This window comes from Hetaerina americana, unplaced genomic scaffold, assembly GCF_022747635.1.
Source record: "Hetaerina americana unplaced genomic scaffold, ioHetAmer1.1.p SCAF_15, whole genome shotgun sequence".
Lineage (NCBI taxonomy): Eukaryota > Metazoa > Arthropoda > Insecta > Odonata > Calopterygidae > Hetaerina > Hetaerina americana.
The window spans coordinates 11,244,876-11,272,835 of record NW_027286625.1 but is presented as its reverse complement, the minus strand read 5'-3'; the positions used below and the strand labels follow the sequence as shown (position 1 = coordinate 11,272,835).

The following is a 27,960-nucleotide window of genomic DNA, read 5'->3' as shown; positions in this document are numbered from 1 at the left end:
CATAGTCTACCAAGTAAATTAAGCTTGTGCTTTCAGTAAGGGTTCCAAGTGGGGAGCACTTCAAATGCACCTCATCTGTAGGGAAATAATAAACTGTGAATATTACCAGTAAAATTTAGAGATGATGTAGTGTTTTAAATGGGCTAATATTGACCATGAATTTCACTCTATCAGATTCATCCTCAAAAAAATTTGGCCCCCTCAAACATCGTATCTATTGCTCCTTGAGAATAATTACTTTAAACTGTGGTCACCAAGGCTAAAAACAACAAAAAATAACAAGAATGTGAAAAAGGCATCAATAAATTTAAATAATAATAAAACATTCAACCTTAATCAATACGTTTAACTTTACTGCCAAAAAAATGTTTATCCGTTATAGGTGATATTATACTATGGCCAGAGTGTTCGCAGGTGAATTAAAGCTATCTATATTATAGTTGAATTTTAGGAGGAGGAGACGTCTACCAAGATGGGGGAGGGCAAACATTGGTTAGCCCCACTCCTGTGCCTTCTTTCACTGGGGCTGGGGGGAGTGGATGCAGGAGACCGGGTTGCATCACGGGTGTGCTCAAGCTTCAGCCAAAACAGTGTAAAATCTCCGAGGAATGGCATATACAACTTCTCCATTCCTGATATATATGGGAGGAGAAACATCAGCCTCTCTGAATATCAAGGGAAGGTGAGTCAATTATCATACAATTTTCATCCTTTAAAAAGTGTTATGGGATAACTGATTCACATATTTAAATTTTTAATTATGTCTAATATTTTGATATTCTGTGTATTTTTAGGCCTCTTGGTTTGCATTATACAAAAAAATTAACCATTTCAATCAAAAAATTTCTCTCAAAATCTTTATTCAGCCTGGTGAGGTACAATAGATACCAGATACCTCACACAGGCTCTCATGATTTAGGTTGTAAAAGGTAGTCATATGCAATATGTAAAGTTGGCAATGTTCTTTCAGCAAGGAATTCTATATGAATTATTCTGAGGAATATTTTTTGTAGCATGTCCATACTATGTGGGTAATTCAAAATGTCCTAGGAAAATCCAAGAAATGGCACTCAGTATCAGAAAAGGTTTGCTTTTAGGAAGACTGATCTCTCATTAAACTTCTGCTGGAGTGTCAAAAACGAATCCACGCCTTGGATTCATTTATAGTTGATTAAAGCAAAAAAAACTATTATTTACAAAGAACAATGGATTATGTAGTGATTAAACAGTTCAATTTACAAGTTTAAACACCAAAAGAGATTAAAGTCAAGTTGGATGAAGTTCATGACACATTTGCTCCTGTGTTTACAATTGGGTAAATGAGTTTAACTGTGGCCATGCATACACAAATGATGACCGTTTGGGATGTCCAGTGGAAGTGACTTCCAACAATTAGTGACAATATGGTTTTGAGTGATCGACCAATCAAAGTTTATGAAATAGTTGAGGTCATTGGCCTCAAAATGTACAGTGAGCACAAAAATTAGATGTGAAAAATTTTTGACAAGATGGGAGCCAATTTTGCTCTCAGGGAAGAATAAACACAATCGAGTGGTCAATTCAGAGGCTGGTTAGTCAGTTTCCTGTTACAATCCCGACGAGTTTCTGCATCGATACATAACTGTGGAGGAAAGCATACATATACTGCTATACTCTAGACCCAAAGGTACAGTAGAAACATCGGGTTTCTCAAGGTGATCCACTCCAAAGAAGGCAAAAACAGTGGAAAGGACAAGCGACGTCCATGGTTTTTTGGGATGTACATCCCGAATCATCTACATCAAGTACTTGCAAAAAGGGTAAACGATAAATGGAGAGTATTATGCATTGTTATTACACTGATTGAGCAAAGAAATGTCCTCATATGACAAAGAAGAGACTTCTCGTCCTTCAAGACAATACAATGGTTCACACACATGCTGGAAATAATTATGGAATTAAAGTCCCAATTATTAAAAGATCCACGGTATTCACCATTTTGCCCTTCAGTGACTGCTTTAATGTTTAAACTTGAAATATTGCTCGATGGATAAATATTCATGTGGAACTAAGAGGTCATGGCAAACTGATACCTATTTTGAGGGCCTTCCGAAATCTTACATTTTGAATGGCCTGAAAAATAGAAATGCTGGGAAAAGAATATCTAGCTAGAGAGAGATTATATTGAAAACATCTCCCCAAAATAGTTTTTATAAGGACTTATCAAATATTCCTCGTAAGATAACGAATCAAAGAGGGAAGGGGACCTCTGGCCCCCATCACCACTAGAACCCTCAGAATATGTTTACTTTTTAGAAGTCCTGAGGATATAACTTTTATTGTATTTAACTGATGGAAATATTGTCTCCAATGTTAAACCAGTAAAAATTGGTTTTTGCCTCCCTTTAGAACTTATGTTTGAACCAAACTGACAGGTGAATTTAATGTTGAGAAAATTAATGTGGTGAAAAATCTTTTACAGGTACTCCTCATAGTTAATGTGGCCACATACTGATCCTTTACCCACCACTATCTGGGTGTGAATGCACTAATCCAAAACAACCCAGATATTTTAGCCCTTGGAGTCCCCTGCAACCAGTTTGGAATGGTAAGCATTTAATATGAATGAAAAATTTTGGAGATGAAAAGCATAAACAATCCACTATGAAGTAATTTCAGATATATAAGGATAAATATGTTACACATTCAGTTTTGATTCTCGGTTAATTTTCAGTCTGCAGTGGTATTATCATTATTGAAATGGTTTTTATAATTTTAATAAAAACCATCAAATATAACTGTTAAATGACATATTGAGCTAAAGTACAAGTAAATAATTTCAATTCCAGCAAGAGCCGGGAGCAAATGCAAGTGAGATACTAAGTGGAGTAATGCATGTGCGACCTGGAAAGGGATTTGTTCCCAACTTCCCTCTGACAGCTAAGATTGAGGTTAATGGGGCACATGAACATCCACTTTTCACATTCTTGAAGGTAAGAAATTTGAATGAGAGAAGGTAATAATATTCATCTCTTCTGTAACAACCTGTGTTAACTACATTTGAACCGGTCTCACAATTTTTCCTTCGAATTTCTCCACAGTTGCAATGCCCTCCAACACGCGAGAGCTTCGCTGATAAAAACAAACTATTTTACACACCAATGAAGAACTCAGATATCCGCTGGAACTGGGAGAAGTTTTTAATCGACAAGAATGGAGTACCACGAGTAAGATATGACCCCAGCACAGAGCCTCACATGATTCAAAATGATATCAACCAGCTTCTGCAGGAACGCCATAACGTACAGCACCATTACTTCTCCCATGGCCATTAATTTTTTCAACATTACATTCCGAAATAGTGCAGTGATGCCACATTGACAATTGAATTCCACGTAAATTTTTAAAACTTTGGGAGATTTCCTTTTCAAAATGATGCTATCATAAGTTTAAGATTTCATTAAGATCACAAAGATTGCAGAGCAGAGTGTCTGTAAAACAAAACTCTGCCATCTCAACATTCCTGAATTTTATATAAAATTAGATTTAGCAGTCTTGATCATAGATATATGAAAATATACAATAGTTTGTAACACCTTAAAGAAATGTAAGGGAAGTTGGTGGAAAGATATCAGCAGTTTGTTGTCACCAATCCGTGGCCAAAGCCAGATTGAGATGATAGCCCTCTTCAAATAATGACGGACTAGCCATAAACCAGAGGCCACTGGTGGGCTAGCCCTGATGACAGACCCATTGTCCCCACTCAAAGCTTTTTAGTGCATTCAGCTTGGAGGAGGGGACCTGGTTCGCCCTGAGGAAGGCCACATCAAAGATGAGCCAAGGTCTATGATTTGTGACATGCGGAGGGTAATTCAGAATGAAAATTGTATAAGCAAATAAAATGAATTACAAAAATTGCCTTTATTTCCACATTCTACACATACAGACTCATGCCATTTTCCAAGTATAAAAGTACAAAAAAAAATTTATTTTTTGAAATATATAGGAGAAAATACATGTCTTTGAAGGACTAAACCCCATGTCAGGTCTTGAAAGAGGATATTTAGCACCCTCAAAATGAAACGAGCCATTTCAATGGACTTTTAAACTAAGTAGAACATCATCACTGGACTATTGCACTGTACAATCTGCATGCTCCCCATTAGGAAGCTGATATGAAGTGCAAAATTAATTAAAATAAAACAGAAAAATAATACAAAATGACAGGAAATGAGAAGGTAGCATAACCTATAACTAATTTTCAACGAAGGGTGTACTTTTAAAAAGTTAAATGTAGACTGTAAAAATAATACTTATTTAGATAAAAATGACAGGGTGAAACTCATTGTGGAGAGTAAGAGATAAAATGTAAACGCCTGAGCAAAACTTGGCAGTACAATGTAATTATGCATTAAAAATGAAGCCCTCATCAGGCATCAATCATTGCACATTGATTGCAATTGTTTCTTTTATATGTAAATCATACCACCATGACTCAAAATTTACAAATTCATCATTTCACCACTATGAGATCTTCCCTGACAAAAACAAGTTAGTTAAAAGATACAAGTGAAGTCAAACATCACACACTCCATTTTTCTATGTACATGATATGTGCAAAAGATATGAGATGCAGGAACTTATTTCCTACGAAGTGGCCTAGGGTTCTCTTGCAGGTAGTTTGGCTTTATCTATGCCTTTAAAATACGGATGAGCAATCGCAGCCTTTGCTGATATCCTTTGCACAGGGTTATAAATAAGCATACTCTGTAAAAAAAAAATATTTAAATATTTTTAGCATACAAATCATAAAATAATATGCATAGATAGGCTGCAGTTAATAAACAAAAATGTCACTTGATTGAAAAGAAATAAGGAGATAAATTAGGAAATGCAAAACACAAATGTCAACAATGAGTCAATTACGAGACATATTGAGAGTATATTCCATCACGAGACATGTTGAAAATCTATCTACAATGTCTACTAAATTTTATATTTTTCAAATTTCAATTCACTCATCGGTCAGCCCAAGCAGGTAACTTGTTAGCATAAGACTATAGATATTATGTCGCAACTCTTTGCTCTGTGTACTCTGGTGTTGGGGCCACCGAGCCTAATGAAAAGTCTAGGATGACTTATCAGTACGTGCGTGAAATGAAAATCACTGTACGACTTTTAGCAAAAGAGAGAATTTTGTGGTTTTAATTACATGATTGATATCAAGGAATAGAATTTCATTGAACCACTTTTTTCTGAGTCCTTTTTAACATAAAGATCTCCAAGAAAACGATTTTTTGGGACTGCATAAAAAATCTCATTTCAGAAGATTCCACTTTTGAATTGTCAAATGAAAAATTTTGTCTGCTTCACCCATCGGTGTAGAAAGGAGCCATAATGTTGCAACACTTTACAAAACATTTAACAAAATTTTAATCTTTTCTGAGTGAAGAATAATCCTTAACATACTACTTTACCATGCCCATTACACAATTTTTAATTTATTACGTAACTTTAAATGATTCTTTCAGCACTTCTGACATACCCTTGAGTTTTCCCACAGTTGAACCTGTGTAGCTAAATTGCTTTTTTGCACCAAAAACAGAAAATTAGCCCTACTTTATAAAAATCCTTAAGGTAGCTTTCAAGATAAAATTTACAAATATGCTCATGTTATAGTATGGGCTTCATAGAAGTACTGACTTTGGAATTAATGTTAGATCAATTCGCAAGTTTACACAATTGCTCATGCCCAAATGAAGCAAATCATTGCGATGCAACATTTGGAAACTCAAAGAACGTCATATTAAAAATTATATACCTGCAGGAGGTCCAATCCATCCGAATCCAAGTTTTTCACATGTGTGTTCAATGTGTTGTTGGTCCAATTTGGGAAGGTAGCTTTGTAATCTGGGAGCTGACTGACTCCAGGCCAGATTGCTTCTGTGGGCGTTCTTAACACCCTGAGATTGGAAAAAAACATGCGTGCAAATCAAAGTCAAGATACCTGTTCTCAAAATAATTTCTCCCACGTATTTTTAAAATATTTGTGAAATTATGTATAGTTAAAGAGCATAAAAGACGACAAAAATCAAATGACACTATTTTTAGCACAAGATGGTTTGTAACCATATAGAGATTTTAATAAGCATGCTTCTAATTAATTAAAACTACATTTAATGTTCCCTAAAGCATCCCTTTGATGAAAACATGGAAGAAACCACCCAAGCTGTGTAATTTTTCAGGTACCAGATCTTTCTGGGAAACCATAGCCAGCACAGGGAAAGGAACTGGCCCTCCTACCATTGTGTGAATTCAATATGCTGACGGGCTTATTACTAGGTGAACTCAACCATCACCTACCAAACCAATCTTCAGGTTGATTACTCTTTTTATACATATAATATTGCAATATGCACACAATGGAATAATAGCAAATAGCATACCTAAAAATTCTAAACAACTGGTCAATTTCGGAGTCTCCTTGGAACAATGGGCGCCGGGAAGCCATTTCAGAGAAGATACATCCTACTGACCATATGTCAATTGGACAGGCATACCGAGATGTACCCAGTAAAACTTCAGGACTCCTATACCATAGAGTTACCACCTAAAAATAGATGAAAATAAAATTATTACTAAAATTTTTTTATTATTGTTCTATGCATGTTGTTGTAGTTACAAAATAGCATCAAAACACTTAAAAAATCAACAGCTGTTTATTTATAATCAACTTTCACCCCTTAGAAAAAAGAAGAACATGATTTATTTATTTCATTTGTTTAAAGTTTGTGCATTTTTCTAAATAATCTTTCTAACGCAACAATTTAAAAGAGTTAAAATCATTTGCCTTGACCGGGAATGATTTTGGATTCACAAATAATTCTCTCATTGTTAAAATTTAAATTAATATCCTCTTGCAATGTTGCCTGAATAGATGCAAGGAGCTAAGTCTTCGTAAAATTTAAGTGTTGTCATATACAAGTTCCAGACACGCTAAAATCTTTCTCATTTTAACCAAAATCATCAGGCTACTTTTATCAGAAATTATAAAGTTTGAATCATCAGTAAATATAGTGGAATTAATGCTTTGAACATTGTGACCCGAATAGCTGGGATAAATTCCTCGGGTGCCCATAGGCACCATCAGCTATACCCAAGCTGTCTGTTTTTCCGAGATTGTGGAATTCCATTTTCATGATATGAAAATGAGATACAAAACTTTGCATAACCAGAGTTTTTAATGTCGACAAGTTCCACTACAACGGCATTATTGGCACTAGTCCAGAATATTCTATTGTGAAATGAAACTAGCCGACAAAAATCTATTCTGTGGAAATGCAAAACCTTGATTCACTTTCATACAATTAACAGAATTTCCTGGGAAACCATAGCACGGGGAAAGGAAATGGCCCCCTTACCCTAATGCATGGATTTCACACAACAATGGGCTTAGTTCTAGGTGAGCTCTAACCTCACCTATTACACAAACCTTTATGTTGATACTTGTGGTTTTTTATTCACAAATCAACAGACATTAGATAATTCAAGAAGGAACTCATCTTTCCTGATATAAATCAAGGACAGAGAGGAATGAAGCCTAAAATGAAATCAGATCAGAAAGGAAATTTATCAATACATATAACAGACAACGCTGAAATTTATACTTACCTCATGAGTGTATATTCTTACAGGTATGCCAAAGGCTCGCCCAAGTCCAAAATCAGCTATTTTAATTGTACCCTTTCCATCAATCAATAGATTTTGAGGCTTCAAATCTCGATGCAAAACCCTTCTCTGATGGCAGAACAGGATTGCTTGCAATATCTTTCAATGGGATGAAAAAAGAACAAATTAAAATCAGTGTCAAAAACTTTCAATGCAATCAGAGGTCAAATAAGAGAAACACATTTCGCAACTTGAAAATTTCATGAAAGGAAAAAGATAACAAGCAGGCATGTTAGCAACCTTTGACCTTTAAATGAGATAATGTATTCTGACACAAGCTTCTAACAACTATTCTCAGTGGGAATCGAATTCACAATCCAAAATTAATTTATATGAATGAAATGATTGTTTGAATACCAGGAGCACAAACGAAGAAAAAACTCACCATAGATGACACAGCAACACATACAGTATTGCCTGTTCATTACAAATTGTTATACAACTACAAACAATTGTCTTACACATGTTATACACCCTTGCAATCATCCTTTATAATCAATACACAATTACATCATGAAAGGATATACATTTTTTTGGAGAACTATTATTTTTATAATCGGGTTATATAGTATGCTCCAAGATAGACATTTTGGGGCAATTAAAACATTTACTATGCATTGGACTTTAAATTCATTTTTTACCATTTTCATTATAGCGAATCCTTTTTTGCAATTGTAATTTTTGAGTGATTAAAACCATAACACATGTTCTTCATGCAGTACCCCACTCAAAATTCCCAGAATGGTACAACTGTCAACAGTTGCAACTTCGCTTTTCACAATTGCAGCATTTGCAAATGATACCCATCAGATGGTATTTTATACAGGGTTTTTGCAAAGGCTAAAAGGCTTATAAGTATGTTTGGGGTTATAAAATACTTGGTTGAATTTTAATATTTGAAATCTAGAGAATTTTAATGGAAAAAACTGAAAGTAATGATTTGCCTTTGAAGTCATTAGCCTTGAAACTGAATTTTCTAAGGGAATAGAAGCTCTTACTCTAAAAATGTTTTTAACTAAAATCGGAATATTGCCGTTCATCTTTTGTTGGTCCTAGAAATTGGGTGTCGTTTCTGTTTTCATTGAGTATGTGCCGTTGTTTGCATTGTTTCATTTTCATTCAATTTTGTAGATTATTATTATGAAAGTATGTTTTTCCATCCCTTGTATAGAATATTTTTATGAACTATATTACCCAGATGAATTGAAAATGCTCTCAATCCATAGTTAATCCGAAGTTAACTGCCAAAGTGCCTACAATTACCTTACTTTCTTTTTTTTTTGTAGAGTTAAATTTTCCTGAGGTCAAACCAAAAACATGAATTATTGTTGTAAAAGTGTTGACCCTAAAAAAATTCTGGATTTTTTTTGGATGGATTATTAAATAGGGCACTGAGATACATCAGCATTACCATTTCCATAAAGTGGCGGGGGGAAGATACTTTTCTTGAAGACGATTGCGATATCTAGGGAAAACACGAAAGTTTTCACGGTATAGCATTTTCTCTTATGTCTTCACATTTTCTCTGGTGATACTTTTTCTGCAATTCATTCCTGCATGGGAATGATTGCTCAAAACATTTCATTATTAACTTTCCTCGGAGGAGAAATTAAATTTGAACTAAAATCCACTCCTGCGACGACTTCATTGAGTAATATTTTATGGTTTCCCAGCCCAAACAATTAAAATAGTAAAAACAGATTTAGATAAGACAACTTTCCACCAATTTGCACAAACATTACGGAAGATAATAAATACTTTTGGACGCGGTGAGATCCATGCAAGAAATAATAAACCATTTCATTGGATAGTGATTTTGAAATAATTGAGGTACCGAAAGGCTATGGTGCCTGACATATTTGCCAAACTTGTGATTGAATGTGGCCACTTGAAAATAAAAACTTACTCTGAAAAGAACGAGGTTCATTATTGTTGCTGTGAAAAAGACCACTATATAAAAACCACAAAGAACATCGTTGAAATTAAGTGTATGAAGAAAGCCATAAATCACAAGGTATACATAAAAATGGAAAAATTTAACTTTCGACAAGAAATGACCCTTTTGAAATTTAGGCACACTACACGTCAACGAGTAACACCTTTCTGTCGCTTCGCAATAGGTGATTCACTCCAGTATATGCGCATAAAAGAAAATTACGTTGGGAATAAAAGGGTAAATCTTACTCAAGGTAACCGGTCGTCTTAAGCTTGAGAAGTTATTTTGATAATCCCAAGCAAATGCGCTCAGCTAAGACGAGTGGCTCATGAATAAAGAGCATTTAATTTCCGATGAGGTACTACAATTAAAGGGAGCAACGGGGGCCTACTTAATTCAAAAATGCAATAGCATATTGCAAATTGAGTACCATTAAGAATAGGGAAAGCTATTCACGTCGCCCGAGGTGAAGCTAACATGAATGACTGAGACCTGAACTCCTACGACTTCGGGATGCATTCAGGCTAAATGAGGTAAACTTCATCATCAGATAATAATATTATAAACTTCATTCGCCACATTTTTAATGAATGGATATGACGCTTAAATAAGAAAGGCAACGGAAGACTAACATAAATGTTTCAAATAAAAATATGTCCAACTCATTAGTGGTTTTCCTCCACCGGTAAAGCAAAATCCCTTAATTTGCCTGATGATGTTGGAGTTAGGCAATGGTTACGCATACCTGGTAAAGATAGGATTTCACAGTCTCTGGTTCAAGATATTCTCCTTTGGGGATTGTGTCCATATGTCTCTTGAGATCCATTGATAAAAATTCAAAAATCAGGTACAGTTTGGATTCTTCCATAACAACCGCTTCCAGGCTATTTGAAAAAAATAACATATACTAAAAAAATCTACCGCAAATTTGGATAGTCTCAGTATAATCTTACGAACCCATACCTGACAATATTCGGGTGCTGTAATTCTTTCAATAAAGATATTTCCCGAATCGCGGTAGATGGTACTCCTTCATCTTCATTTTCCAATCTAATTTTTTTCATAGCCACCATATGGCCAGTCAGCTTATGCTTTCCTTTATAAACAACACCATACGTACCTGAAAGTAAACAATCGGGAGAGGCGACAATTTATACTTCCCCATGTATCCCATATTATACTGTGCGGTCAGACGGTTTATATTATAAAAGCTTACCTTCTCCGATTTTCTCAATTTTAACATACTCGTCCATTACAGCAGACTATTATTACCTCCGAAGGATGAAGTGAAAAAGCTCGCACAAAAACCTAAGTCAACACGTGTAAATAACGTCTCTCGAAAACGTACTGTTTCTAATCTCAGAGTTTAAACATAGTATAAGATATTAACTCCCTCGTACAACTGTGATGATAATGATTACAAAATATTATAGACGTTAATCTATTTATCACAACGGAGACCAATATAACGAACTTTTAAACAACTTCCATATGCGGCTGCCAATTTCAAACGATTTCAAACGTTACCTATCGGCGAACTGACTGGCCGAATCAATCGTCCAATGAAATTCAAGTATTCAAAATCCTAACAGAACAACATCGTTAACCAACATATTGCCGTTCATTTGTCACGATTTCGTGAAGGAAAAGTGACGATAGGAAACGTCGGAAATGTAATATTTGTTTGGAGATGTGTGAAATGTTCTGAACTAATTGAGTTAATATGAAATGAACGCGAGAAACTATATGTACTGCTAATACACCGCGCTAAACTCAGCTATTATGACTACTCTGTTTGAGCCAGATATTGTACGCTATGGTTGTTCATGCGGAGCTTTGAAACCAATACATCGCCTTTATTTTTGTAGACATTGCTTAAAAATAAGATGCGTTTACTGTGTTTATCACGAGGTATGATGTTTCTCTTATCGTATTTTTATCCCAGACGTGGTGATAGTTAAGCTAATGATTTCGCGTATCGAGTTCCCCCATGTCGTTTTCTGATAATACTATTTTAATCGTACCCCTAAAATTAATCTTAAGGCATATCTTAGTCTGACATCAGAATATCCTTTCTCTTAAATCTTTGGACTGTTAGAAAACAAATTTAGCGGTATTTTTCGTAATATAGCAACTACTCCAATCTTTAGGTTGACGCTCATTACTGCAGTAACTGTCAGGAGAACTCCGCTGCTACAGATGCAAGACTTAAGAAAAACAGGTTTGATTGTTTTTTCTCTGGGAAATCCCTTTTCTTGGGTCGATCTCATTTAATTTAATCTTTTTGTCGATTATCCGTTGTTATGAAGGTTTCGTTCATCATCAATTGTCTATTTTATTCGTTTCAATAGGTGTCCAACCTGCTATGATTGTCCAAGCTGCCTCAGTAACGTCTCTACGAGGTTGACACCAGTTACAGGACCCAGTCCGGATAATCCCAATATCTCTGTTGCCCGCAAAGCGTATTATCGGTCTTGTGGATTTTGTCGTTGGTCATCTAGAGATGCTGGCCTTCCAGATCAATTTGTTGGTGAGCACATGATGTTACACTGAGAGTAATATTATTTCCTGTCTCATATTTGAATGAGAGATTACGGCTTAAATTTAAGTTCACTTGATGAGCATTTTAATATAGAAAACTTGATTGAAAATAGTGATAGTGGTGCTTATTTGGGAAGAATCCGTGAAGAAATATTATTATTATTATTACTTTTTATTTGCCCAGAGATCACAATACAAAAATACCAGGTGGGTGGAGTATGTACATGATATAAGGCACGTCAATTAGGAGCAAATACACAGGCTCAGTTAAGATACATAAAAGAAATGATGCTCATAGTTACATAAATGTTTGGTACACACCCATGAACATTGGCTGTAACATGCACATACAATATCAAATTCAGAAAAATCATTGATCATTAACATGAATCAGACCATGACCATTGCTAGAAACTAAAAGTATGAACTTACTGGTTGGGAATATTGTTGAGATATTCATCAACCGAGTAAAACATATTGCGCTGTAGATATCTTTTTAATTTATGCCTGAATGCAGCAGTTCCCTTTGTATCCTTGATACTTTTGGGTAGTTTGTTATATCATCTGATGCCCATTTCATTGGGTCCTAATTTCAATGCTTTAGTTCTTATATTCCCATAATGGAAGTCATTCCTGCCTCTGGTGTAATGATGATTATAGGCAGAGTTAAGAGATTAGTTGCCGATGTTATTTTTTATATATAGAATTAAAAACATAATGTAGATGCATGGGAGTGGTAGCAAATTTAATTCACGGAAAATAAGCCTTGATGGAGCATTGTGAGGTTTCCTGGTGATGATTCTAATAGCTTTCTTTTGCATTTTAAAGATGGTTTGAGAAGTAGCAGCTGATCCCCATAATATTATACTGTAGGTTATGTTTGAATAAATTTCCCCAATAGTACAAATTGAGTAGTACAGTTTTACTAATAAACTGATGTTACATGAGTGGTTTGGCATCGGAGGTGAATTAGTAACCAACCTCAATTATTTCATTCTCTTACTTTATCTTTGTTTCTCCTGTATTGTTACTGTTGCATAGTTTTCATTTTCAATTCATTTAGGTGTGTAGGAAGGGGATAAAGATGACTTTCTTTATTTTCTTTTGAAAGTTTAACCATAGTGTGGACAGAGTCATTGTGTATCATATACATAAATGAAAGAATATCGTGTCTATAATATTTTTTATTTAGTTTGTGCATTTTATGGGTAACTGACATGGAAGCAATAACCTAAAAACATTGATTATGGAAGTTTGAGAATCGCGAGGAGTACTGTACTGTTGAGTGGTTCCAAATGACCTTAGCTGTCGACGCACCCTAAAACGCTCAAAACTACTACTCCAAATATAGAATGGGTTTTAGGTATTTATCACCGTTTTTATATGGACAAATATTAAGATTTACTAATTTGGACATTTAAAAATCTCCAGCAAGCAAATCCGCCTTGTGACTTTCTAATGACTTCATCAGAAAAAATCGAGTTCCTCTCTATAATAAAACTAAGTGCTGGGTGGCAGATGAGGTGAGAACAGCCAGCAATAAATTTAGGGAATTGTGTGCATTAAAAAAAGGGCAGGATGATCCAGGCTTCATTAACTACTTCCAAAGCTATAAAAAAGGGTATAAGTCTTTACTGCTTCATGCAAGGAAACCATATTATAATAAAGGCATCAGCCTATCTGAGAATATCACTGAAACATCATGTCAAGTAGTTAATCATATAACCTAGGAAAAAGTACTCAGGAAAGGAAATTTAGCATTAAAAAAGAGGGAGGGGGTCAGTCTTTCTGGTCCAAAACAAGTAGCAGAGGTTGCAATCAATTACCTAACTAATGTGCCTCTGAATTTACAAACTGGAATAATGAGTAACGATAGTTTTCATGCACGGGTTTGCCAGTATGTGACGTCCTCCATGGTCCTCTTTCCTGCCACAGAGGATGAGGTCTTGAAGTGCATCATGAGCCTTAAAAGTAAACCATCAGTTGGAATGATTAAATTAGTTGATTATATCCCTACTATGATTATAAAAAAATGTTCCAAAGCAATAAGCAAACCCTTAACATTTAAAATAAATGAGTCGTTCACAAATGGTGAGATTGCGGACTATCTAAAAATAGCAAAGATAAAACTTATTCTTAAAAAAGGGGATGAGGATGATATTAACAATGACCAACCAGTATCACCAAGTAACAATTTGGATTCCAAGAGGGAAAAGGTACCAATGATGCTCTTTAAAGTTTTCTAAAAAAGGTAATGACTTCTTGGGACTCGAAGGAATACTCTGTTGGGTATTCAATAATCTTTCACATGCATTTGATACTGTGGATTGAGAAATTCTTCTAAGTAAATGTGAATGCTATGGGATCAGGGGAATTGCCCATAAATGACATAAATCATATTTAGATGACATGAAAGAGATGGTGGAGGTTTCTGGCATTGGGGTCAGCAACATTGTGATAAGCCACTTATCACCCTTAGAAACAATAAGTGTCATGGTACCACTTTGTAGCATTCTTGGGCCTTTATCATTGCTCCTAGATATTTGCCTAGAGATTTTGAGAATAACAACATAGTTCTGTATGAGGATGATATATCTCTGGCAATGAGCCACAAGGTACCAAGGTATTGCTTGCTAAGCTTGATATCTCATTATTGCTCTTGGAAAAATGGTTTAACGTTAACAAACTGCCTGTAAATTTACTAAAAATAAATTATATTCAATTTAAAAAAAAAGAAAGGAAATGCCTCAGTTAGACCTCTGGTTAAATGGCCAACCCTTAGAAAGGGTACACATCACCAAGTTTTAGGCTTGTCTATTGATGATTCCTTAAACTGGGGGATCCATATCTATGGCCTATATTCCACTTTGGCCAAAAGTGGATTTATTTTACGATATCTTGAAAACATTTTAGATTTAAATGTACTAAAAATGGTGTACTACGGCAACTTTCAATCTCCTATGAACTACAGAATCATTTTCTGGGGAGCATCTCCTGGATTCTGTCGAGTTTTTATGATGCAAAAAAGATGTATTAGGTATAGGGCAATAATAGTGCCACGGCAAACTTGCAAACCTTATTTTAAACAATTGAAAATTACAACTTTACCTTGTCTGTATATTTATTGCTCATGTATGTATGTTAAGGGTAATATGAAAAAACAAATCACCAAAGCTCAAGTACATGGGCATAATACTCGACAGAGTTTGATGCACACTTATTCTGCCTTCTTCTGCTATATTTAATAAGAGTCCCTTTCATGTGGCCATCAAAATTTTCAACTATCTACCCTTAGGCATAAAATCTGCTTCTTCTAGGAGTACATTAAAGAGATATCTCAAGCATTTTCTAATAGATTAATGCTATTATAGTATGGAAGAGTTTCTGGAGTCTTTGGAACACTGAATCAGAGGATTGTTTGTTTTTTGACTTGTCCTATATTTTACTTCATTAAGATGTGGGAACAATAAATATTATTATTATTTGAAACATTAACAGTCTTGAACTATGTGGAAACAACATGAAACATGCAAAAAGTTTACATTGTTTTCTAATATGATCAAGAAACCTTTGTTTTGAAACTTAAGAAAGATTTTCTCAAATTGAAATGATGGGTTATGTTGCTGAAGACTAACATTATAAACATATGTATGTCCAATGTGGTCGACACATAATATAAATATAATTAAGAATGGCCACACACTGAATAATATATTATCCTAGTTGTCATTTCTTCCTTCAAATTTCCTTTTTAATTAATTTCTATTTTTTATTTTTAAATATGATTTCCTTTATAATTTTTAGTTCTTACTTAAGCAACTTGGTGGACATTTGGCTGCCAATGGGATGGTTTTGTTATTCATAATTAATTACTTCATTAATCACGTGATTCTCCTTCTCTTCTGAGAACTTCCAGTAAAAGGATTTAATTTCATCAAAACTTAAATCCACTTTTATTTTTTCTTGTGGCTTTTGACCACTGTAAGTATTTACTTCCAATGAGCCTGTATAAGATAAGAGATTTGCTGTAGATGTAGAAATATGTAGTTTGCTGAGATCTTCTGGCAGTAATGCTTATTAGGGTAGTGGACATAAATTGGTATAACTTTAACTCTCATTAAACCTGATGATGACGCCTAAGCATTGAAACTAGTTGTACAGAAATAAAGAACAGTGGAAATATACATTGTGTTCTTCATTTAATGAACATGAACTTCCACATAGGAGGGCTTATTTTTGAGGTGCAAGAAAGTCTGTTCAATATAGGACCTTGGACTAAGTACCCCACTCTACTTTTTGTTTAGTGTACTGAATAATCATGATGAGACTGTGAATGGATGTTATGTTTGTAAGCCTGGAAAAAAATGTTTTACTTGCACAGAGTAGTCACATAATTACTGCTTTTCTCATTAGCAAGCCGTGGTTGGCCAGAGCCGGAGACGCCTGAGGCAGCTCGTGTTACTACACTTGTCGATCACTATAAAATGGTGGCTGCTGTAGAGGAGAAAGAACGCCAAGAGAGGGAGAGGAAAAGTTATGCTCCCCGGAGAAGCTACCTAAATTTTTCTGTGAGTAATTGCTTAAAATAGTGTTGATAATTTTTTTGAATGAAGTGGCATTATGGAATTCACAGAGATACGTGAATAAAATGTTAATTACTTACCTACCTCCTGACACACACTTATTTCTTTACCAAAATAGTTTTCCGGTGAAGAGCCTTTGTTACTTTTTTTGCATCAAGAGTCTTAATAATGCTTCCAAATAAAAGTTGAGGTTTATTACAGAGCTGACAAGAACACAAAATATGTTGATACTTGTAACGAGCTATGTCATTCGAGTTTTTGTGAAAATATGAAAAAAATTATAATTTTTTTTAAGGTTATTACAAGTGCTGTAATTTACAATTGTGTGCCATTATATGAGATAAGCAATTCTTTAATTTGGATTTAGAATATTGATAAAATATGAAAAATATATTTTATTGGCAAGTCTTAAGCAACGATTCATGCCCAAGCATAACGCACTAACAATGTTGGTTTTCTAAATTTATTTTGCGAAAGTCTTACTTGAACTTTCTGAGGGAAAAGCACCTAAATTTAAACTATTTTAGTATTCAGGAATGACTTTAATTCTTGATTGTTTTCTTGGCCATGTAAATAAGCTTTTGCTTAACAGTATCTGGGAAAGATGTTTTTGTTAACTTGCTAGCTCTTTCCATCTGATCAAGCTGGCAGCATCTTCTGATTTGGGACAGAGTTACTAATATATAATGCATATGTAACTTAGCTGAATAGGCCAACTCGGGATTTAGTTTATAAAAAGCTGTTTCATTCTTCAAAATAATTGTGGTTAATCTTTTTCTGCAGGCAATTAAGCTGAGTCAATTCCAACTTTGTCTAAGATATCATACGGCAGTAATTTGATTTTTTTAAATCGGCTTTTAAATTTTCATTTGCTCATTTGTATTGCTGCAATATTTACATCCACATCTTAATTGTATTCATTTTAGAAACAGAAGGACGAGTTAGCAAACAATGGATCTATGTTGATTTTTCTTGGGATATAATAATTCCATATTCAAATAGTTCATTTAAACTGTTGTGTAAAACATTGGCTTTTTGATATTTAGTAACCATTTTAGTTTCAGTCCAACTAATTACAAAGAAAATGTGTGGCAGAGACAATATCTTAATTGTTAGTTGTATATATTTAGATTTATCTTTCATGATATCATGCATTTACAGCTTCCTCCTTCATGATCATATGGTTCATTTATCTTGCATACAAAAAAAATAATGAGTTAATGTAGTAATTATTTACTGAATGATTAAACTTTTTATATTTTCACTAAAAATTCATTGCATCACTATAGTTCAAACATAAGTATCAAATTTATAATGAAAAGGTACAAAGTGTACTCATCCAGTGATCATGAATTTTCCCAACGGTGAGCCTGAAACCATTGAATTCAAAGTAAGTCATCCCTTTTTTGGGATTGTCTGGGTCCTACTTTTCTAAATGCTTTGGTTTGCATTTTTATTTTATTGTCAGCATTGCAACTTTGATGTGAATTAAGTTTTGTATCCATTCATGTCTTCTAACTTCACAGCTAATTCCTTTTATCTGAGACAGCTTTTGGTTTCTCATTTGTTTCAAAACAGCTGTCCCAAACTTCTCTTAAATTCATTTGTCCACTTTAGGATTGTGAGTTGATATAATTTGGTAATTTTTCTCCAAGCTGGGGTCACTTGGAATTGGAAAATATCTATAATAGCCGAAGAAAAGGTGTACTTTTCCACAGAGTTGGACTTTTTATAGTGCAATTCATTTCACTCTGATTTGGCATCACCACGTACAGAAGATGTACGGTTGCATTCTTCTTGCCTAATGATGCTGTATTAAGGTGAAACGCATTGTAGCTAATATTAAAATTTTGTGGAAATGTTCCTTCTGTTATGATAGACATATATAAAGTCCATGAAGTGCAATTGGAATTGTTAAGTAAATTGGAAAATTAATATTCTGGTTAGTGAAAGATTTGAAAAGTAGTGATTTTAATGACTTACATCGATGGATGTGCGCAACTCCAACAATGCCAGCTTAGTATCTACTATTTTTGTATGTAGAATTACAATCCTGGCTGTAGGTTACAATCCAATACTTCCAGGCTTCACTTCATGGCATTGTTTGATGATCATATGAAAAAATTTTGGAAAATTACCAACTCTTTTAGTATGGATACCTTATTTGAAGTTGTATCAGTTATTCTATTCATAATTTGTAACCTCTCATTCTTGTTGTCATGATGTAGGATAAATTTGGATTGGCTGCAATCCTGGCCCGCAAACGCCCTGGTGCTTCACCCTTGACTTCGCTTACTTCTGGCACAAGGGGGCGTGATGAGCAGGCAATCATTGCATCAATTCAACAAGCATTGGCTCCCTCTGAAGCAATCGAGGAAGTGGAAAAGCTGCCGAATGAAATATTTACAGAGGCTCCAGATCTTAATTGCAGTAAGTTCTTGTCTGAAATTAATGGATGCCAAAACGATAATAAATTTATAAATTCTGAACTCTGATCTGATATTATGTTGCTCATGAGAGTATCTAATGTAGGCTTATTACAGTTTGTGCAAGCCGGGATAAGTCATGAAAAATACAAATTAGCCCAGGAATAGCTAAAAATATAAGAAATCATTTAGCTGTATAGCTAGAAATTGTTAGATTGTTGGGCTTAAATCACCAGAAAATCCTTCCATATTTATTGCTGGTTGAATAATTTTGTAAATATGAATCATGTATTCATGGACATTGTAGTTCACTGCTTCAGCTTCTACAGTGTGGCTGCAAATGTTAACTCCCCTAGTATGTAGAATTACCATGTACCTCTTAGTCAGTAGCAGCACTGTACAATGAATTATGGTCACAAGCAACTTTTATTTAATATTATATTATTTATGAGAGCTGCGAATTTCTCTGGGCAATACTTTTTAAATCTAATTTTGCCAGATAATCCATTGCCCTGGAGCTATGTAATTTAATCTCTAGGTTTCTATTGGATCATTTTTAATATTTCAATGTTCTATTGATTAATGTTTATATTTTCCTGATACATATGCATAGGGAGACTAATATTTTATCTAATTATTTTTCCTCTGGTGGCAGAATTTTTTTGCTTGTAAACTTGTGTATAGCATTCATGATTACACAATCAAGAAATGCTCTAAAAGTTAAAGTCATGGTGCAAAAATTTTGCATCCAACAGATCTCCTGGGATAGCAGCATCCCAGGCTTCATTTACAGTGTGCAGAAATTAATGAATGCTTTTCTTATTTATATATTTAGTTACAACTATGATGCAACGCTTGGCTCATCCAGAGTTTCAGCCAGCAATTACTTCAAAGCTGTTGCCACGTCACAAGCACCTCCTTGTCAAACGATCCTTGCGTTGCCGGACCTGTGAACATAACGTTTGCAAGCCGGAATATAATCCAAGTTCCATTAAATTTAAAATTCAGTTAGCTGCATTGTAAGTGAATTCCATTCTTCTTCATTTCATGCTTCATTTATAAAGGTCCATTTGCTATGATTATGTGTTTATTGTAATCATTCCATAGTTTATTCCGCTAAGCTGACAACAAAGTTCATAAAATTACAAATGCATGATATTTACCGGAAATATTTATGCATTGTAAAATTATATTCATTCAAAAAATGGGTTTTATCATTCTAATCTTCAGTTTCTCGTTGGCTTATTAGAATCTTTTTTGGATATTGTCGTATATTTCATTTGTCACACATCATTAACGCTCATCCTTGAAAACACTGTCATTCATAAAACTGGTTGTGAATATCAACTCCTCGAATTTGCCCTTTATAAGTGAGATTAATCTGGTAATTGAAATCTACTAGGGAGACTTTGTTGATCCCAATGCATAGTGCATAGTCCCATAACTTAAGATATAAAAATACTGTATCGCACAAATATAAAAACATTGTTGTGTTTACATGAACATTGCGTTGTTTAAAAATGATTTAATTTGCTGTCTGTGTATTAGTATCATCATCACATGAAGTCCTTGCACAACTGATCTGACAGCAGAGGAATAGAAAACACAGAAGAGAACCACAATAGTTGGGATAGGCACATGAAATATATAAGAGTGGTGATAAGCTCTGGAGAGTTGAAAACATTAGTGGGGAGTGGAGTATGGATGTGTTATGCTTGTGTGAGTTGAGAATTTGGGACTGCAGACATTACTTGGAACATTCCATCTGATAGTAATGGGGGATTAGAATGCCAAGGGAGGGATTGGGTGGAGAGGTAGGAGAATACAGTTTAGGAAATAGAATTGATCATGGAGAGAAAACATTTGAGTTCTGCAGAATGTGAGGTTTGGATAAATGATTAAGAGATGAAAGAAGAAAATGAAAAAATGTAAACATGGAAATAGGGAGAAGAATGTACAGAGAATTAAACGGTGGACTTGGGCAAGAGATTAATAGGGCCAAGGAAATTTGGTGGGATGATCAGTGTGGGAATATAGAAAAATTTCAGGTTCAAGGAAAATTTAAATCACTATATGAGAAGGTAAGAGAGTTGTTAGCATGTTGCAAGGGAGCATATTGAGATAGAAAAAGCACTAACAAGGTAGTAGAAATAAATAGTCGCCTGAGAATTAGTAAAGAGCCTAGAGAAAAATGGAATGAAGGAATTCTTTGAACTTATAATCAATATTTATGAGGAAGGAATATGGCCAGAAGATTTCCTCGGTCAATTTTGATCCCAATCCTGAAAAAGTTTTAAGCAGCTATATGAGAAGAATGTCAATCCAAACCTTCAACATGAATCATACAGAACAGGCAAGGGTGGCAGAGGGAGAATCAGGATGGACAGTGATTGGCAGGGTAGTAAGACAGGGTTGTCCTTTATTGCTGATTCTGTTTAACATATTTGCTGAGCAAATTTTAAAGATAGAATGGGACAGCTGGAGCTGGGAATGAAAGTCAATAGTAAGATGGTTAAGTCAGGTAGGGTTGCAGATGATCATGTAATATTGAGTCAGACAGCCGATGGATTTCAATTAGTATTGAGTTTTACTGCAACAATGCAAGAGGTATGGGATGAGGATTAACCTCAAGGAAACAAAAGTAATGAGAATCTCTAGAAGTAAGGATGCTAAAAAAAATATTAAAGTAAAAGGGAATGAACTAAAGCAGGTGATGCAGTTTGTGTATTAGGGTAGTATTTTAGAGAGAAAAGGATGCTGTAATGGGGAAAGGATGCATTAGCAGAAGATGAATTTGGGAGAATGAGAGAATTGATAACAGTTTCAGTGAGTAAATATGTGAATAAAAGATTAGTGTACCCTTTAATATGGAGCTTAGTGTTTTATTGATGTGAGACTTGGTCTTGAGGTAAGAAGATGAGTATAAATTGAAGACTTTTGAGATGAAGGTATGGTGGAAAATAAGTTGAATAGAGATAAGATAAATGCTGAGATTTTCAATAGGGTGGGAGAAGAGAGGAAGTAACTGGGAGGCCAGCTGGAAAAGATGGAGGATGTGGGTAAAGGAAATATTGAAAGGTATAGCTCGGTTGAAAGCTAGTGGCCTATGCGCAGAAGCAAGTTTTGGGTTTCAGGGGTACCCTTTCCAAGATGGGTATATAAGAGGGATGTGTGGGTGAAAGTTTCATTCACTCTCGATATCTCACTGTGACCATATGTGCTCGTTGCCAACCTTGCTGCTTTTTCAACCTTAGTGTTTAGGTTTGCATGTTAGTTAGCAAGCTTGGTTTTTAGTTTTTTCTTCTAAAGGTTTATTTAGGTTATCAGATAGCTTATATTTAGTGTATTCCTAGCATCATGTTCAGAGGTTATTTCCATTTGTTACTCAGCAAAATTTACTATTCCTTAGTTTTAATCGTTAATTTATTTTATAAGGTTAATTCAATTTAAAGCTAGGGTATTTTTGCAGGTTGGGCATAAATATCATATAGATGCAGTTATTATTTAAGATTTTTGTGTTCTGCTTAAGATTATTTAATTGTAATGATTTATGCAGATTTAGTTTACTCATAGATTTTATTGGTAGTTTACCTCGTAAAACATGGATTCAAAAGTAAGTAATGGGAAGGCATTGCATAGTCAGGCATGGGAGATTATTTATAAAGTTTTAACTTTTATGAAGAAGGAAGTGGCCGAGGGAATCAGTGTTCCCCTTTTAAGTGTGCAAGAGTGTGTTACATTTATCAACATTTATTGAAAATGAAGTTGTTATGGGCGGTTTTCATAATTCAATTATAATTAATGAAGAAGAAACTGATGAAAGTCCTGAAAGCGACAGTGAATAAGGAAGTTTTTTGATTGAAATATGTCTACATATTTAAAAATGAATAAATGTCAAACTCATTTTCAAATTATTAATTTCCTACAGTTAATACTGAGAGAAAAAAATACTGAGAAAATAGTGCTAATGTAGCGTGGGAAATCGTTCAATTGCAAAAACCTGTTGGCTGAGAGCAATACTCAAGTGTGCTTTTGGTGATGTCTTCAAAGCTGTTCACAAATCCTTCTGCTGCCATTGGCCGCACTGTTAAGCAGCTGCCTGAGGCCTTTTAACTACCCTTCCGCAAACCCTCTAGCCAAATTTCCCGCCATTCATGCCTCCTCCTGCGTAGGTCGAGGCCACCAGCTTTCAACTGGACTACAGTATTATTTTGAAGGGAGAACATTGGGAAAGTGGGATAAAGGATGGAAGATTGTAGGATTTTTTTGATAGCATTACGGCAGTCTGAAGTTAGGATGAAATGAAAAAAGAAATAGGAAGTTCCCACAATACTTAGAAATAAATAGCCATTAAGGTCTGTGAAAACCTTCCTTTATAATAGGGAGAATACCTTGAATTAATGGTATAGAACATTTAAAAGTGCAAATTTTTAATATTCCCTCTCTACTTTCTGATATGGATTTAATAAGAATAAATTATTGAATTGCCATTGGTGGATAAAATATAAATGTCATGTGCTCAGAACAAGCCCTAAGTTTGCTGCCACTAAGTTTATTCGAGTGTGCCCATGATGTAATCATTTTAATATTGTTTTTGAATTCAAGTTACATATATGCATCGGTGCGCTGTACATCAAAGTTAAATCTTTATCGGGAAGTAAGAAAGGAAGAGCTATGCTAACAGTTAGAGATAAGGCGGGTAAGGTAATAGTCGACGCAGGAAAGATCCAAGAGAGATGGAAGGAGTATATAGAAGAACTGTATAGTAAAGAACTCAGACCAACAAAGTTAGACATTGAAAAAGAAAATGACGTAGAGGAAGACAGCTTAGGTCCAGGCATACTAGACAATGAGATAGAAAGGGCATTAAGGGAGATGAAACTAAATAAGGCCGTGGGGCTAGATAACATTCCCGTGGAACTTTTAAAATGCTTAGGAAAATGTGGGAGGAAGAGGCTATATGGACTGATCCGTAGCATTTATGAGGAGGGAATCTGGCCGGAAGACTTTGTGAGAGCAGTTTTAGTTCCGATTCCGAAAAAGGTAAAGGCCACGTCATGTGAGGACTATAGGACAATTAGTTTGATATCCCACACAGCTAAAGTTGTTCTCAGGATCATAAACAAAAGGATAGAGAGTAGGGCAAATGATTACTTAGGGGATGATCAGTTTGGGTTTAGGAAGGGGAGAGGTACGCGTGATGCCATTGCAGTAATGAGATTATTAATCGAGAGGAATATAGAACACAACCAGGAGGTATTTGCCTGTTTCGTAGATTTCGAAAAAGCGTTTGATAGAGTGAATTGGGAAAAACTAATGAGTGTATTGCAGAAAATAAGAATAGATTGGAGGGAAAGGAGGCTAATCCACAACCTGTACATGTCTCAGACTGCTCAGGTGCGGGTGGGAAACGGGGAGTCAGGATGGGCAGTGTTAGGAAGGGGTGTAAGGCAGGGTTGCCCATTATCACCGTTGCTGTTCAACCTGTATGCAGAGGAAATGATCAAAGAGGCATGGGAAGAACTCGAGGTAGGAATGAAAGTGGGCGGGGGATTCGTAAAATCAGTTAGGTTTGCTGATGACCAAGCTTTAGTTTGTCAGTCAGCCAAGGGGCTGCAAGTATTGCTGAGTGAATTGGAAATTCAGTGCAACAGGTATGGGATGAGAATCAATATTAATAAAACAAAGGTTATGCGATTTTATAGAAAGAAAAAGGCTAAACTTAACATTAAAATAGGAAGGCAAAAGCTGGAGCAGGTAGAACAGTTTACGTATCTCGGCAGTGTTTTGGACCAACACGGTCAAAGTAGTAGGGACGTAAGGAGAAGAATTGCGCCAGGCAAAGAGGCTTTTACAAGGAGGAAGGAGTTAATGACGGGGACGTTGAGTAAGGATGTTAAGAAAAGACTAGTAAAAACTTTGATATGGAGCGTAGCTATGCACGGTGCAGAAACGTGGTTATTGAAGCAGGAGGATAGATGCAGATTGGAGGCTTTTGAAATGTGGGTATGGAGAAGAATGGAGAAGGTGAAATGGACAGAGAAGAAAACAAATGAGGAAGTACTTGGTATGGTGGGCAAAGAGAGGGGTTTGTTGGGAGCAATCCTATGGAGGCAGGAAAAGTGGATGAAGGGGGTGTTGACCGGCAGTGGGATGTTGAAGACTGTGATAGAGGGTAGAATGTTGGGCAAAAGAGGAAAGGGAAGGAAGAGGATAGGGATGTTGGACGGGATGAAGGGAGGAAGAAAGTACTCAGAGATGAAGAGGGACCTGATATAGAGTAGGATGATGGATTTTGTGTTTTGTTAGGAGTATTAAAATATTTGTTTGGTAGTTGTGTCCATCCAAAAACCTACCTTAACCGGTAGATTACCTTAAAAAAAAAATATGCATGTATTTCATTCTTAAGCAAACTTTTAAAAATGAAGGATCTAGCTGTCATTTATGTACCCTTATTTGTCAGTTACATGGTCCCAGAAATCCGAATAGTCAAGTGTATTGCTCCGAAGAGGCAAGATGATGGCACAGATGTTGATGGGAAGCTTGTTATATTGTTGGTGAATCCAACACAGCACCAAATGAAGGTGCACTTCCTTCCATTGCCAACTGCTGAGGAGGAAGAAGAGGAAAGGGAAAGGGAGCAGGAGGAGAAGAGACGAGAATATGAGGTATTTTTTTGCTGCCCATTTCCTTCACTTCAATATACAAGTATTTTCAATCATATGGGGTGAGGCATAAGTAGTAATTGGTACTTCTTCAAACTCATTAGGTTATGCCTTTTATGTGCTGTTGGTATTTGGAACCTTTTCTGGAAGTTGTGAGCAAAAGAACAAATTCCGAAGAAAAGCTAAGAAATAAATGCTTAATATTACATATTACAAAGGAGATGGATGCGTATTCTTTCAACTTGGATTACTTCCGTTGCCAATAACGTCCTGAAGAGATTATAGATGCGTACATAAAAGGCATTATGTAATAAATTTAAAAACAAGTTTGAATCGCAATGGTATTCTATGGGATGCATGAATTGTTCATCGGCTCATGAGTATCTTTTATAAATGTTAATCCATTACTCATACCTTTGAGGTAGCTTGTGGTCGTGCTGAAATTAAAATTCTTCTTATTGGACTGTTTTGATAGGCACTGCAGTTGCAGAAAGCAGAGGAGATGTCTGGACCAGCCAGCATAAGTAGCAGTGGTCCATCATCTTTAACATTATCCGTGCCATTACAAGGGAAAATGGCAACCATCAAATTCCCTGAAGGACTTCAAGTGGCTAACGTTGTTGCAGATCCCATCCTGCCCTCTTCCATGGTGCTTCTATCTGCCCGTGATGATGCTGCTGAGTTTGATGACTCCTCTGATTCACATGGTTTTAATGATGATCCTTTGTAAGTTGACAATAATTTATTTTGCTGTGCCATTGGCACTTAGTCCTAACTCCACCCTCTTGAGCAAGTTTTCAAAGTAAAGAGTCACAAGAAGTTGACTATCACTCTTAAGCCATGGGCTAAAATAATTAGCCATAAATGAGGCCTCTAGGGTATTTTCTCATATTATTACTCATAAAAATTAACTAAAACAAGCTACTACTGTTATTTTCTTATAGCATTTATTATTGAAAAATGTCTCTGATTGGCTTATGCATGATAGTGTTTACATTTTATTTATGAATAATTTTTGAGTGCGTATTTTTTTTCATTCCTATGGAGAGAGCTCATTTTGTTCTAAATATATGTCACTTCTTCAGGCGCTTTTTATTTGAAAGTGCAATCCTATTTAAATATATTATTTTATTAAAGCTCTTGTAAATGCATTGTCAAAGATTCTAATATCACACTACCTGTAAAGTTTAGAAAAAGTGTTTTAAAAGATCAATCACAATTGGAAGCTACTCTATGGATAAACATAATTAATTAACCCAATCATTATTACACTAAGGATAAGTTTCATTAACCAGATTTTTTTATATTTAGTGGGTATGCTAGCATAACATTGATGTGGCATTTTCAAACTTTTACAGGGTCGTTGTGTGGAGAAAGACCAACAAGGTTTCCTTAAGAATGGGCTTGCAATCTAGGAAAGATAAAGATGGTAAACCATTGTCTAATGAGAATGGGCACGTTGGATTTATAATGCAGTATGAATATTTAAAAACTTTGACTAGTGTGGATTTAAAAGAGGTACAGAAAGTCACTCTTAAAGTGAAGGTTTACTTGAATCTATCAAAAGCAGAATCAAAATGATTTAATGGTATAATCCCACAATAATCGTCAGCTGTGTATTTATTTATTTATGCCATTTCAAGTAGCCATTTAAATCACATATGGTCTGTTTGTCAATTTTCAATTGTGTCGGGTGCTTTCGTGAATTTATTTTATTGGTTGATTTCCTGTAAAAGCCAGAATTGCGGAACTAATTATTGCTGATCATGTTGTATAATGATCATAATGGTTTAGGTGTTTGCTCCATTGTATGCGCAGACAATGCTAACAGACAGTGTCTAACTTTAACATGCCACCAACAAATTTTTTATGCACTCAGATTTCTTGCTTTTCATGAATTTATTCTTTTTGTAACAATAAAGGCTTACTTAGTTATTTAAGTTTATATTATTGATCAAAAATTTGAAAATATATAAATCAAACATTGATTCATCTCTCCTGACATATATCTATCTACCTGCAGTTCTTTTACTAATTCCCTGATGTGATAGCAAACTCACAGTTTACTGATAAATCAGAGGTAAGTGAATTTGAATAATATA

At 35.1% G+C, this 27,960-nt stretch overlaps 2 protein-coding genes and 1 long non-coding RNA gene across 3 annotated transcripts in view; 2 read left to right on the top strand and 1 right to left on the bottom strand.

Annotated features, from left to right (window-relative positions):
- The window catches only part of LOC139686795 (uncharacterized), a 30,238-nt gene extending 27,298 nt beyond the window's left edge, over positions 1–2,940 (top strand). Inside the window, exons 2-4 of the long non-coding RNA XR_011700563.1 lie at positions 441–682; positions 2,462–2,587; positions 2,829–2,940. This is a non-coding gene — a long non-coding RNA (uncharacterized lncRNA). The remainder of the gene's footprint in view (positions 1–440; positions 683–2,461; positions 2,588–2,828) is intronic.
- A 962-nt stretch (positions 2,941–3,902) lies between these two features.
- On the bottom strand, positions 3,903–11,149 carry Cdk1 (Cyclin-dependent kinase 1). The gene is made up of 7 exons (XM_071583838.1): positions 10,860–11,149; positions 10,607–10,763; positions 10,389–10,527; positions 7,651–7,806; positions 6,426–6,589; positions 5,801–5,942; positions 3,903–4,746 (listed from the first exon to the last, which is right to left on the bottom strand). The coding sequence occupies exons 1-7, from the start codon at positions 10,894–10,896 to the stop codon at positions 4,639–4,641; spliced, it is 903 nt and encodes a 300-aa protein (XP_071439939.1). The 5' UTR covers positions 10,897–11,149; the 3' UTR covers positions 3,903–4,638.
- A 129-nt stretch (positions 11,150–11,278) lies between these two features.
- DCTN4-p62 (dynactin subunit 4) lies at positions 11,279–27,793 on the top strand. The gene is made up of 9 exons (XM_071583835.1): positions 11,279–11,554; positions 11,794–11,864; positions 11,995–12,173; positions 16,598–16,752; positions 18,996–19,197; positions 20,029–20,212; positions 25,657–25,861; positions 26,334–26,584; positions 27,217–27,793. Exons 1-9 carry the CDS (start codon positions 11,426–11,428, stop codon positions 27,437–27,439), a joined length of 1,599 nt encoding a protein of 532 aa, XP_071439936.1. The 5' UTR covers positions 11,279–11,425; the 3' UTR covers positions 27,440–27,793.
- Positions 27,794–27,960: the final 167 nt, after the last annotated feature.